The sequence below is a fragment of the Vicia villosa genome, linkage group LG7 (assembly GCF_029867415.1).
Source record: "Vicia villosa cultivar HV-30 ecotype Madison, WI linkage group LG7, Vvil1.0, whole genome shotgun sequence".
Lineage (NCBI taxonomy): Eukaryota > Viridiplantae > Streptophyta > Magnoliopsida > Fabales > Fabaceae > Vicia > Vicia villosa.
The window spans coordinates 67,737,398-67,750,583 of NC_081186.1; the positions used below are offsets into that span (position 1 = coordinate 67,737,398).

Sequence of the window (13,186 nt, forward strand, 5' to 3'; positions counted from 1 at the left end):
TATTAAATAAAAAGACTCTTTCTTAGTTTAAAAAAAAAGTTATTTTACATTTTTTCCCCCAAAGGCAAAGTTATGTACTACACTTTAGAATTGGATCCTCTCATCTTCTTTTATTTACATGATGACTCCTTTTCTCATAAACAAATAATATAATACTCCCTCTGGTCCCATTTATAAGAAAATATTCTCTTTTTAGATACATTGAATAAATAATATATGTGGACAATAAACTGTCTAGATACATTATTTATTCAATGTATCTAATAAAAGAATCTTTTCTTATAAATAGGACCGGAGGTAGTATAAAAAAAACATATAAAAAGAAATAGAGATGAATATAATATTATTATTAGCATAATGTGGTTTTGTGTGTTTCCGTTTTATGCCAAGTCACTCATCATGACATTGAATGCTCAAATTACATGACACACTCTTCTCTCTCTCTCTCTCTCTCTCTCTCTCTCTCTCTCTCACTGTAATGCTACAGATTCTCAGATAAAACTCTGTTGTTCATCCCACAACAACAACAACAAACAATCATGGCCGAACACCAAAACAAGATGTGTCTTTTCACCGCAACCAACAACGGTTCGTCTTTTTCTTCTCTCCTTCGATTTACGCTTCTTTTTATTTCTCTTCAACTTTTTTCGCTTCGTTTTCTCTTCTATATACCGCATCTCTTGTCCTCATAACAATGTAGCTATTGCAATTTTTTTAGGGAAATTTTTTGTATTTTTTTTCCGTTTTTCTATATAATAGAGCTAGGGTGAGTGAGTGACCCTTGATCTTTTTGTTTTTATTCATAATAATTATTATTTTTCCATTGTTGTAATAATTTCTCAATGCTTTGGTTGTTGGTTGTTGGTTGTTGGTTATAGGGCTAGTTTTTCACAAGCTTTGGGTTTTTGATGAGAGTGGTGATTGCGTTTAGGCGGAATAGAACTGTGAGTTCACAATGAAAAACATAGTACATTCATCACTGTTGTAATAAATAAGGGTGGGGTTGGAAAATAGATAATGCTATACAAAATTTGTACTTGCTGCTTTTTAGGATTACTTTTGGCACCATTCATATTTTGTCTCTGGTGTTTCAGACATGTCCAGTGCCGTCTTTGAAGGCGTACAAGGCGGACTACTGCACAAATCCTAAATATTGTTATAGACTTATAGTTAAGTCGTGGTTAAATAGGACCTCTATTTGTTTTTTTATGGTTAGACTGCAGCTAATATACGCAGGGTTTCCAAAACCTTGAGACGTCTTTGGACGTGTCTAGTTCCCAACGTGTGTGTTTGAGTGAGGATTTGTGATTCTGAATGAGTTATAGAATGATATGCATGTTTCGCGTCATGGGCTCCATGTTGTATAGACAGACGTTACTCTACAATTCTGAAACTTGTAATATTAGTTGTGAAATTGATAATGCAGCTGATATAGGTTTTGTTTGGGTTGATTTTGATCTCTTAATGGAAAATGAGACAAAGTATGGTTATTGATCGGTGAATGATGTTTTTCTGTATTCCTCTTTGTTAGGATTTGTCTAATAGGACCTCCTGATTCACGTAGGAAGGGATTGTAAGATTTTGTACCGAATGGCTTTGCCCTGCCATCTCGTAATAAGAAAATTTTAGTTAGGAAAGATGAAGGTTTCAAAGAAGTGTGTTTAGCTAGATCTATTGAAATTCACAATGATGCAATGTGCATTGGAACTGAAGTGGATCAAGTTTTCGTAGAAGTTAATGTAACAATGATTTTTTAAAGCAAATGTTTAGGATTGCGCTGTAAGAGACTATTGTTATTATTGTTGTCTTCATCATTTTGACAAGTGTTGCAAATTGTTGCCGCCACCTTTTTGGGTACAAATTGTCGTCAATTAAGGTGTTTTATTTATACATGGTAGATATTTTAGGAATGTGATAAATACAGTGTTCAAATTTTCCATAGAGGACAGTCATGTACTTCATAAATTTATTAAAAGATTTCCATATAGTCGTGTTGAACTTCATTTATTTTCACTTCGTTGAGATGATATGAACTTAAGAATGTTGTTCATCTTTCAATATAGGTTTTTTCCTTGACCCTACAAAATGCGGTGTTATGAATTTCCAAGAGAAGCAAAAACTGGTCCGTGAAGTTGCCTGTCAGTCCAAAGATGCTCCGGAAATACTTCAATCATTTACTCGCCGGGAACTCCTAGAATTAATCTGTGCTGAATTAGGCAAAGAAAGGAAGTACACTGGATATACTAAGGGTCAGATGATAGAATATCTTCTGAAGTTAATTTCTAAGAAATCCAACGTGTACGTCGACCAAAATGATCTTGCTCATTCTCCTGCCAAAAGTTGCGTAGGATCTAAAAGGAAAAAAGGACCTCCGACTCTGGATTTACGTAATGTTCAACTAGAGAACATGAATGAGGAAACAACAAAAACCTTAGTGTGTCGGAATGTTGCATGCAAAGCTATGCTGAATCCAGAAGATTCATTTTGCAAGAGATGTTCTTGTTGTATTTGTCGTTGTTACGATGATAACAAGGATCCTAGTCTGTGGTTGACCTGCACCTCTGATAAACCGAATGAAGAGTCATGTGGAATGTCATGTCATTTGCAATGTGCTTTGAGTAGTCAAATGTCTTGCATTTTGAAGGGAAGTCGCGGTGTAAGCTTGGATGGAAGCTTCTGTTGTGTTTCTTGCGGAAGAATTAATGACTTAATGAGGTAAGTAGTTTACATTCTATTTTATACACATGCAAAAGTAAGATATACATAAATAGATGCATACACATGTAGACACACAAATCCCGCCAATTACTTTAGAAATATTCGGGAAAATTTTGTTTGGACTGGTTTCTCTTCAGCTGTTTAAGGCAACATGTGTAAAATATCGTTTATTGAAATGAATATCTGGATTTTTTAGGACATGGAGAAAGCAATTATTGGTTGCCAGAGAAGCAAGAAGAGTGGATATACTCTCTCTGCGAATTTCCTTGGCGCACAGAATTCTCATAGGAACAAAAGTATACACTGAAGTGCATAAGATTGTAGAAACTGCTCTCAAATTATTGGAGAATGAAGTGGGGCCTCTGGATCACGTATATGCTAGGATGACGCGTGGAATTGTGAGCCGGCTCTCATGTGGTGCTGAGGTTCAGAAGTTGTGCTCTACTGCAGTTGAATGTTTTGATTTAAAGTTTTCTGAACTCTTTTCTAGTTGTGAAGAAAAGAAAGAAGCACCAAGTAAGCTTTTAATTTTTTGTTTTGTATGAAGGTCAACTGATTGAGCTTTTAATTGCCAGGCAGAGCCAGAAATCCTCGGGATTTTCATGTTAATTGCACTTTAGTACATTAGTCAAAGTTCAAAGAGCCTTGATTCCTGTTCATTCTTGAAATTTTGAATCCATAATATGGTTATATTCATTGTATTAATCTTAGTATTGTCAAACGCGGATAGTGGAAAACAACAGTTTGTTCAAATTCCGTTATGCTACAGTGCTATGGCACAACTACAGTCGCTATCTGAAAACATTTTGTACTAAACAGTATATTACAGAATCATAGCAGCTATAGTACCGCTATTTAACAACATTGTATTAGATAATTTTGATTTTCTATTAACCTACACTAATTCGGCTTTTCTTGTCACTTTACTTTTGGCAGCATGCTCTTTACGTTTTGAAGAGTGTCTTCCGACCTCAGTGGTCATTGTGCTCGAATACAAAGACAAACTCTTAAAGAACTTTCTAGGCTGCAGACTTTGGCACAGAATATCATCAATGGACTACCCAGAACAACCGACTTTCATTGTTTTGAGGCCCGAGAAAAGATTCAAGTTAGAAAACCTCATTCCTGCAACCGAGTACTCTTGCAAGGCTTCTATATTCAGCAGCACGGGGATTTTGGGTGCAGCAGAAGCTAAATGGGTGACACCCTGTGAACCGCCGTCAAAATTCATTCGACAAATTGGAAACTATTCTTCAACTATGAACAGATATCCACAAGACCAGATTAAGATGTCTTCTGAAAAACCCGCAGTTTTAAACATCAGGGACAGGTTTGAAGAGTTTCTGACAAAGCCTGCAACGATAGACCCTTTTTCGTATAAAAGTTTTGCAGCAGTTCCACCTGCCACGCCTTCTAAACCGAATGAGATGAGACAAGTTACTGGTTTGAGTTCTAGAAAGCGCGTGAAGGAGAACGATTACGAGTATTCTGTGAGAGTAGTGAAATGGTTGGAGCATCAAGGGCACATAGATGAAATCTTTAGAGTGAAGTTTCTCACTTGGTTTAGTCTCAAGGCGAATCAACAAGAGAGAAGGGTGGTTAGTGCTTTTGTTGATGCACTGATTGATGACCCTGCAAGCTTAGCAGATCAGCTAATACACACTTTCACCGACGAAATTTGTAGCGAGCAAAAATCTTAGGAGAGCTAGTTTCTTCTACATCAAATATTTTGTTCTTGGTTTGATTCCACTGAACCTAAATGGCACTGGATATTATTTTCATTTTGTAGGGAATTGTAGGATGAGTACATGGATCAGATTTTTCAATTGTTCCTCTGGCTAGTGATGGGGTGAACTAGTTTATTGTCTTTTAAAGAAATCTTAACATGCATTCTAACATTATTAGATAGAAATCATGTATGGTATCTCAAATATGAAGTTTAAAAAGTGAGATTCACATGCTTTATTAAATCATATAAATTTAATTTAATAAGATATAACTCGTTAGGAAGTATAGTAAAAGTATATTTTAGTTGTGTCGACTTAGCATGGATTATGGATACATATTACACGCCCCTATGTGTTCAAGCTTTTAGATGTATTGTATATGTATTGCTATTTTATACTCCTGTAAGTCCTCAAGAAAACAATAAAAAAAAAATAGTTTACACTACATACATGAATTATTTCAATAAACCCTTATAATAAAGTTATAAAACAACATACTAATATAAAAACGATTTTCAAATATATCAACTTTCATTATAGAAACATCTTAATTCTTAACCATAACTTGTTAATTAAGCCCGTTTATTTATCCAACACTATCAAATACCATGTGAATACATGCTATTAAATTTCATGTATAAGTAATATGCATAAAAGGGTATAAATACAATATTCAAATCATGCAGTGTAAAAAATTCTATAATATGCATAAAACCATTCAATTTTCCAGCCTAATGATTAGGAACATCGAGGCCGTTAGATGCTCACTGTCTCTCAAGTTCAGCATTCAGCTTATGCCAAAGCATTAAATTTAAACATTAAACAACCACAACACTCAAAATGTGGTTGCATAATTTGAACAGTTTCTACACAGATCATGCACGGACCTTGTATCTGCACTAATAATTCATGTTAGTAACCTGAGCTGAGCACATTCCTAAAACCTCCTCTTGGGTGTTTGGTGTATAAAGTACAAACGCTACACAAATAGCTGAGTCCAATGCATTCAATGCAGTCTTCGTCATACATTATTCTTCAGTGTTGGCAGCTTCATTGAACTCATACATTATTCTTCAGTGTTGGCAGCTTCATTGAACGCGGAAGCCAAGTACTCGGCAAGGCTTGGTCCAGAATTGGGTTTACTAAAATCAGCAGGCTGTCCCTCCCTTTTTGTACTTGTTGATTCTGAAGGAGCCCGGGGTTTCGAATTCTCGGGTGTAAATGAAATATTTGAAAAAGGATATTTTGAACACCATATAACAGGTTTCAAACACTTCCATGGATCTTCGATCATGGATCTCTTGTAATAACGTTCTGGACCATAACTTCTGTCTTCATTGGACCAGCGACCATGAGAACCTGATCCTTGTCTACCACCATGTCCTGAAACAGGGCCTCTGGTATTCTGCCAGAAGCCCCTGCCTCGCCCTCGACCAGTGTTAGGACCGTTCCTGAATGCTGGTGAATGATTTGGACTGTATCCTGAAGAAGGATTTGGAATATATCCTTCCGAATAATTTGGCCTAAATCCTGAAGAAGCATTTGGATTATGGTTGCGCCATTGATTCGTGCCTGGGGCATTGTTGTATGATGGACCGCCCGGTGGTTCAAACCTAGGATTTGGATTATGGCCGGGCCATTGATTCATGCCTGGTGCTTTGTTGTATGATGGACCGCCCGGTGGTTCAAACCTAGGACTTGGATAAGTACCACCACCTGATGGACGGAATGGATAGTTCTGCTGAGGAGGGCCTCTAGGTCCATTCCAAACTGGGTTTCTATAGGGTGCTGGCATTGCTTGAGTGGCAGAAGGAGACATCTGTGGATTTGTTGATTCTGTTATTTCAAACCAATCAATGTGAATTGTAAGACAGGAAAAATTTAAATGTAAATCTACACAGTGATTAGAGTCTACATAAGAGAAAATACTAAAGATCATAACAATACAATAACAACTCATCAATGTAGTGCTTCAGACATCAACTCAAAAATATTTTAATAAAAACAGGCCAGAAAAACTTCTCATACATTAAAGATGATATTTTTGTTCCTTGAAAGATTGGGATTATAAAATTAAGACCTTCAAAATTTTTTCAATATATAAATATACCCAAACTTGACTCAATCAAGTCCCTCGCGTTAAATTCGTATTCTTGGAAGTTGGAAGATTATAAGACTATAGTTCCTCATTGACCGATAAACATTACAAAAATAGTGCAAATTGTAGGCTATTGATGGAAACATTCTTCTGCAAACTAAATATTTGAAGGGTTACTCTAAAAAAAATGGAAGCAGGGTTACGAAGTCCTAATTCCAGTATGCATTCATATGATATGAATAACACCAACATAAGTTAGGTTTAATAGTTTAATTTAATGTTGACTGAATATCCAAATTAGTCTATAAAATTGTAATACTCTATCAACCAAGTCCTCCACCGTTCTGAATTCGTTACCATATGCTTCCCAATAAACTATCATTCACTTGTTTCAAATTCATCTCTACATTTTCAACTCAACATCATTATAGTTCCAAAAAATACCAACAAATTGACCAACTTAATTAACATTTTACAATTTCAGAAACCATTATGAAACAATTTCAGAAACCAAAGTATACCTGTATGTGGCGAAAACTGCCCCATAGGAGATCCACGAAAATTTACAGGAAGAGGAGGAGGGGGAGGCAAATATTCGGGCGCTTGCACCCGAACATTGTCACTACTCCTTTTGTCAGAAGAGAACGCATTCATTGGATCTGTATAATAGTTAAATCTCGGAGCAGCATCCGATGGAAGCATAATCGAAGGAGCTTCAGCCAATGGATTCGAAAGAACACCCTGCGTACCGGAACCTTCACCACCACCACCGCCACCACCTGAATCTCCAGCAAGATCAGCTTGCAATCGCATTTCTTTCAACCGTTTTCTTCTTTGCTCTGAATCTTCCATGTAACCTAATATTGATCAAAAAATTAATTACAGTAACCACAAGTTAAACTGTGGTTAATAACTATCAAACTTAAGAGCAAAAGCAATACAATTACAAGCAGAAGAGAATTGAATGATGAAATATTGTGTTTGAAGTAATTTTTGAAATATTGATTAAGAAATTGAATAAATAATGATGAGTTAGGGTTTGAAGTAGTTGCGATGAGACCGAGATCAAACCTTGAGACGGCGAGTTGCTGCGGTGACGGACGGCGGTGATGGATTAGGGCAAACGCGGGATACTTTTGAGTAGCCAAGTAAGAAGGAAACAAATTTGTGGGATGTAAATCTATTATAAATATATAATATATAAAAATTAAAGTACCTCCGGAAAAATCAGGTTTAACCCCACTAATTAAAGCTTAATCTTATCTAATTTCTTGGGTAAAAAAGACTTATTACACTAATGCTTGATTTATATGCATTTAGCAATTAATGATACTGATGTGTCATCCCAGTATTTTTTCATACATTTTAAAATTATTTTAATCCCAATTTTAATCACTTGCAACCACTATCAAAGTTGTGGGCCCAACTTTAATCACATTTTGAATATTAACTGTATCACATCTTTGTACTGAACCGTTCAATTCTTAATTTACACGTATAATACTCAACACAACTTCCCAGGGTTGATTCTCATTAAGTGCATCGTTTAGGATTCAATTTTTTTTCCCTCTATAAAAACCTCAAGGATGCAAAACCCTAACACAGCTTCTCATTGTCATCGTTCACATCTGTAAACTCCATTCTTATTCCATTCTTCAAATTTCAAAAGTGCACGGTCTCACAACCTATAATCATCTACACGTTTCTGTTTTATTTTATCATGGTTTAATCATTTTTTCCCGTTTTTCAAGTTAACAATCAAGTCATGGCTCGCCCAATTGAATCTGTCAAGGAGAATCAAAGGATTGTCATCAGTGCTTCAAACAAAGAACACATATAGTTAATATTGGTTGTTTCAAAGGTATAAATCTGGGTCATTCACTGTTTTCCTCTTTACATGTGTATTTGTTAGTAATTTAAAATTGTGGCTGTCGTATTTTTCAGGGTGATATGATTCAAGTGATTGTCAGTCTTCCATGTTTAAGTCTGCCGAGCTCCCATTATCCTCATTCTACCATTTAAGTTTTCTGTTCTCATATTTATAGATTTGGTTTTTGTTGTAATTTTTTGGTTTCAATATGTAATCACATCATCTTTGGATAACTTTTGGCCGTTGTTTCTGTTGTAATGTTCTTCCCATTTATGTAGTTTTCTATTGTTAAAATCCACAATTGTTGCAGGTATAATATTTCAATTTGTTGATTTAGTTATTCATTTAAAGTTTTGAATCGAGATAGTAATGATAACTGTTGGTTGTGCCGCAATTTTTAATATTGTGATGAATTGTAGTGTCGAGTGTGAAATTTTATTTGGCTATATTTATTGTACTGATTTTAACTATTATTGGAAGTTGGAATTTGCGGTGTTAATGCTCTCTGTCTTCATAATTTTATGACTATGGCAAGGAGGATAATCTTTTGATTGAGACAGCCAAGAAGCATGATGGAAGCAACTGGAAAAATATAGTGGATGATAGTATATCAGTATAATTATCAATTTCAATTGAACTATTTGTTTATGTTTAATTTTTTGCTGGCTTATCAACAATTTGGTACTGTCTATTCACAATTTTATATGAGTTTTATCTTTAATGGCTAAAGTGACATGATGCACTTAACTACAATATTGGATTTTACTCCACTGTTTGGAATATATAGCATTAATAGAAATGATTTGAATATTTCAAAATTTTAGATAATCTTATTTCCAACTGATGTTAGTGTGGTTGTTCAATGGTCTTTTACAGCTATGTATCTTCCTGGACAAACTAATGCCCAGTGCTTTCATCGCAGGCAAAAGGTTTTTAATACGAAGAATGACGGGTCAAAAGGGAGCAGGAAATGGTTCACGTCCTTTAGTATTTTTATATTTATTTCTCTGATATAGTTCCCAATTGAAATCAATATTTTTTCCGAGCAGATAAATGGTTCTTTTTAGGAGTGTGTTTCATTCAAAGGTTAGTTTATTCATGCATTACCTTTTAATTATATGGTTAAGCGGTGGTATGAATACAAATATATTCTTTTCTTTATGTTTGTAAGGTTCTAATTTAAGGAGTAAAGTGTAAGTATGTTTTTTACTAAATTATATCTAGCATCTTGTGGGAAAAAAAATACAAGTTTACCCATGATTCACTGTAAAAATGAAATTCCAAAATAGCTTTCTTCAAGTGTGAAGATATCTATAAGTTGTTTGCCCATGATTGAATGTACACTGATAATGTGTTGTCAAATATGACTACTTTATTAGATCACATGTTTTTGGATGTGAAAGTAATTAAGTTTGAATTCTAAAATATGATTTGTTAACTATTTACATGCATACAATGACTTGAAGGGTTGTGTTTAGAGGTTAATGGGAGGGTGCAGCATGATAGTTATGACTTGATATACCTTCAGCAAAGCAAATTCCCAACAGATTCACTTGAAAGAAATTGGCGTCAAAAAATAGAGGGCTGCATTTTAAAGATGATTGTGAATGTTTACTGGAACTATGATAATGATTAAAAGGCTTCCACATTTTTTTCTAATGCTTTGGCATCACAAGTCTTGATTAACTTAAGGGAAACTTCTATTTAATTCTCCATCTCTAAACTTTATTTTGTTTTTACTTATTTTATTTTATGGTTATGCTAGGAGATGTTGTTCCCGTTCATCAATGTTTGTTTCTCAAATATGAATTCTTCATGTGGATGTTACATAAAACATGAGTTATTGTATTATTTTTATATATACAAAATGTTAATTTATTAAATCTGTCTCATAGCTTTGTTTTGGGTCTCCGCTTGATACATTATCAGTGTTTGTTGGACACAGTGTTATGGATTAGTAGAATTTGAACAGATTTCTTTTTTTTTTTCTTTTTCTGCTTTTCATCTTTCAATAATTATACCCACATATATGATTTTGATCTCAATTATACTTCATCTTTTTTTTTCTACTTTTCATATTTCAAAAAATTGGTGCAACGATTCAATATATACAGATAATGGAATACAACCATTAGAAACATGCGTCTCTATGTCAAATACTTCTCAAGTGGATATAAGTTGCAGTAAATATATGAGTGGAACGAAATGATAGATGAATTGATTGATATCGAAAAATTATATATAAGTTGCAGTGATATTTTTTTTATTTCTTAATAATCTAACTAAATAAAACATATTTTAAAAAAACTATGATTCAATTTATTAAATTTAATCAATTATTATTCAACCATTTACATTTTATGTAATTATAGTATATTTTATTTTGTAACGTTTATAAATAAATAAAACACGTAATTTTAGTTTTCATATTATATGATATTTATTCATATATAATTATAAACATGAAAAGTGTATTATTTGTCAATCATTTTTTTGTTGATTTTATAGTATAATTAAATATTATTTGTTAGATTAAAATATGTTATCTTTTAATAAACATATAAGGGTTTCACTCTAAAATTATTATATTTTAAAAATTATATTAAATTTCAATAAGCAAAATTTAAATAGACAATAATTATTTAATAAATTGTATTTCCAAAAATATTAAATATTTTAATTGTGAAAATTGAAAAGTTCAATCATTATTATGAGACAAATCACACTTTATAACATTTAATTATTATTATCGAATTGGAAACTAAATCACTTTATGTCTTTTGATTATAGTGTAAAATATATTTCATACTTTATACTTTTCATTGGGCATAAAACAATCACTTTATTACTTTTGTGTCAATACCAATTTACTAAGGAAATTCGCATTGTGCAACACATAATTATTTTATTATTTTATTTTTCATAATAATCAATGTTATCTTTTATTATTAAGCATAATTATCATTTGTTTTTTTAAAACTGATATTTGACGGGAAGCTGCTATAAATTTTAGGTTTGGAAAAATTGACTAATATTTAAAAAGTAATATTATTTGAATTGGAAAAATTATTTTATTCAAATATGTAGTTTTACGATTACCTCATCTAGATTCAACTGACTTTTGTTAATTCATTTGAATTCACGGGTGAATGTAAACGTATCTATGAGATACCAACTGTGGACTGTTCATTTTAATGTCCACCTTTTAAATATTTATCTTGCTGTTGTTTTAAATATTATTGTAAGTACGAATCAATGTTTAACAGTTGATGCATATTATTAGTATATATTTGTAACTATGTCATTGTTAACCAATTATTTGTAACTATGTCAATGTTAACCAATTGAAAAATGAATTCAAACTTTACAAATGATGATTTGATAGACATGTGATGTGAATCCAAGCAGGACCCGTGCGATAGCACGAGTTTCTTACTAGTTAATGGGAAAAAGATAAAATCGAAACAAGTAAATTCTGCAGTTCGGTTTAAGCTAGGTAAAAAATTATTCTACGTGGTTCGATTTAGTTCGGTTGACTGTTAAAATAAAACCAAATCAAACCAATGCTGTTTGGATTTGTTTGGTTTTTTTTTTTTAAAATGATTGAGTCATACATACATACATAGATGACAACATAACTTTGTATTTAATCATTTATGCATTATCAAATTACATCAAAACTCATCATATTTTGAACAACAACTTTCCATTTAATATACAGAAATAATATTAGAAAAAAGTGAAATAAAAAACATAAAATAGTAGTATAAAACAATATCAAAAATATTATAATGAAATAGAAAAAAAGAGGAGTGAAAGATTAGAGAAGATAAAAAAGAAAGAGCAAAAGAGATGAGAGATTAGAGAATAATAGGAGCATTAAAAACGTAAATGGAAGAGAAAACAGTAGAATAAAAATAATAAGATGAAAAAGAAAAAACTTAAAAGATGATAGACTAGAGAAGAATAAATAATATGTATTTGGAAAAGAAGATGAAAAGAATGTGTGATACCACTAGACGATATATGAGAAGACTTAAACTAAAACCTTAAAGCTATGTTTGGATTGATGGACAAGGATGGAATGGAAAGGAACAGAATCATGTTATGTTTTATTGTTTGGTTTTACAAAAAATGAATAGAACGAAATGTGATGGAGCTCATTCCATTCAATACCACTAGTTTAGTTCATTTTTCATTCCACCCAAATTATGGTGTATCCAATCGAATGGAATCAATTAATAACACAATTCTAATTTTGTCCTTCAAAATTTTACATTAATTATATTAATGTTTTTGAAGTAAAGGGTAAAAATGAATTAAAAGTATTATAATGTTTTCTGCTCCGTCCAATTTTCAAACAGCGGAATAGGATATTAGTTTCGTTCTGTCATAAAATATACAAACAATATAATGGAGTTTATGTTCCGTTTTGTACCATTCCGCTTCATTCTATTTCATTCCGCTTCGTTCCGTTCCGTTTGTTTTAAATTATTCAAACAGACCCTAAGTGTGAGGAACGAAAAATCATTTGTAATCGTAAGGCTAAGGCATAATAGGTTTGAGTTTGGATTGGATGTGGGTTAAGTGAATGTTGGTTGTAACGCAAAGAGGTTTGGTTTGGTTTGATTCGATTTGTAAGTTACAAACCACAAACCAAACAGCATCGCGCGATTTTGTTAAAGAATGATTCAAACACATCCGAACCAAATACGATTTTTTACGGTTTCAGTTTGGTTTGGTTCAGTTTGACAGTTTTATATTGGGCAAGTT

The 13,186-nt window shown here is 32.7% G+C and overlaps 2 protein-coding genes across 3 annotated transcripts; one reads left to right on the top strand and one right to left on the bottom strand.

The window, feature by feature from the left end:
- Window positions 1-398: 398 nt before the first annotated feature.
- LOC131620673 (VIN3-like protein 2) lies at window positions 399-4,717 on the top strand. Its single transcript, XM_058891810.1, has 4 exons — window positions 399-588; window positions 2,064-2,715; window positions 2,915-3,234; window positions 3,655-4,717. The coding sequence occupies exons 1-4, from the start codon at window positions 540-542 to the stop codon at window positions 4,416-4,418; spliced, it is 1,785 nt and encodes a 594-aa protein (XP_058747793.1). The 5' UTR covers window positions 399-539; the 3' UTR covers window positions 4,419-4,717.
- A 409-nt stretch (window positions 4,718-5,126) lies between these two features.
- On the bottom strand, window positions 5,127-7,748 carry LOC131620674 (protein SICKLE). 2 transcript variants are annotated; one of them, XM_058891812.1, is made up of 3 exons: window positions 7,615-7,748; window positions 7,065-7,400; window positions 5,127-6,281 (listed from the first exon to the last, which is right to left on the bottom strand). In XM_058891812.1, exons 2-3 carry the CDS (start codon window positions 7,393-7,395, stop codon window positions 5,512-5,514), a joined length of 1,101 nt encoding a protein of 366 aa, XP_058747795.1. In that variant the 5' UTR covers window positions 7,396-7,400; window positions 7,615-7,748; the 3' UTR covers window positions 5,127-5,511. The 2 variants fall into 2 exon arrangements, with proteins under 2 accessions (XP_058747795.1, XP_058747794.1); XM_058891811.1 differs by having other exon boundaries at window positions 5,127-6,308.
- Window positions 7,749-13,186: the final 5,438 nt, after the last annotated feature.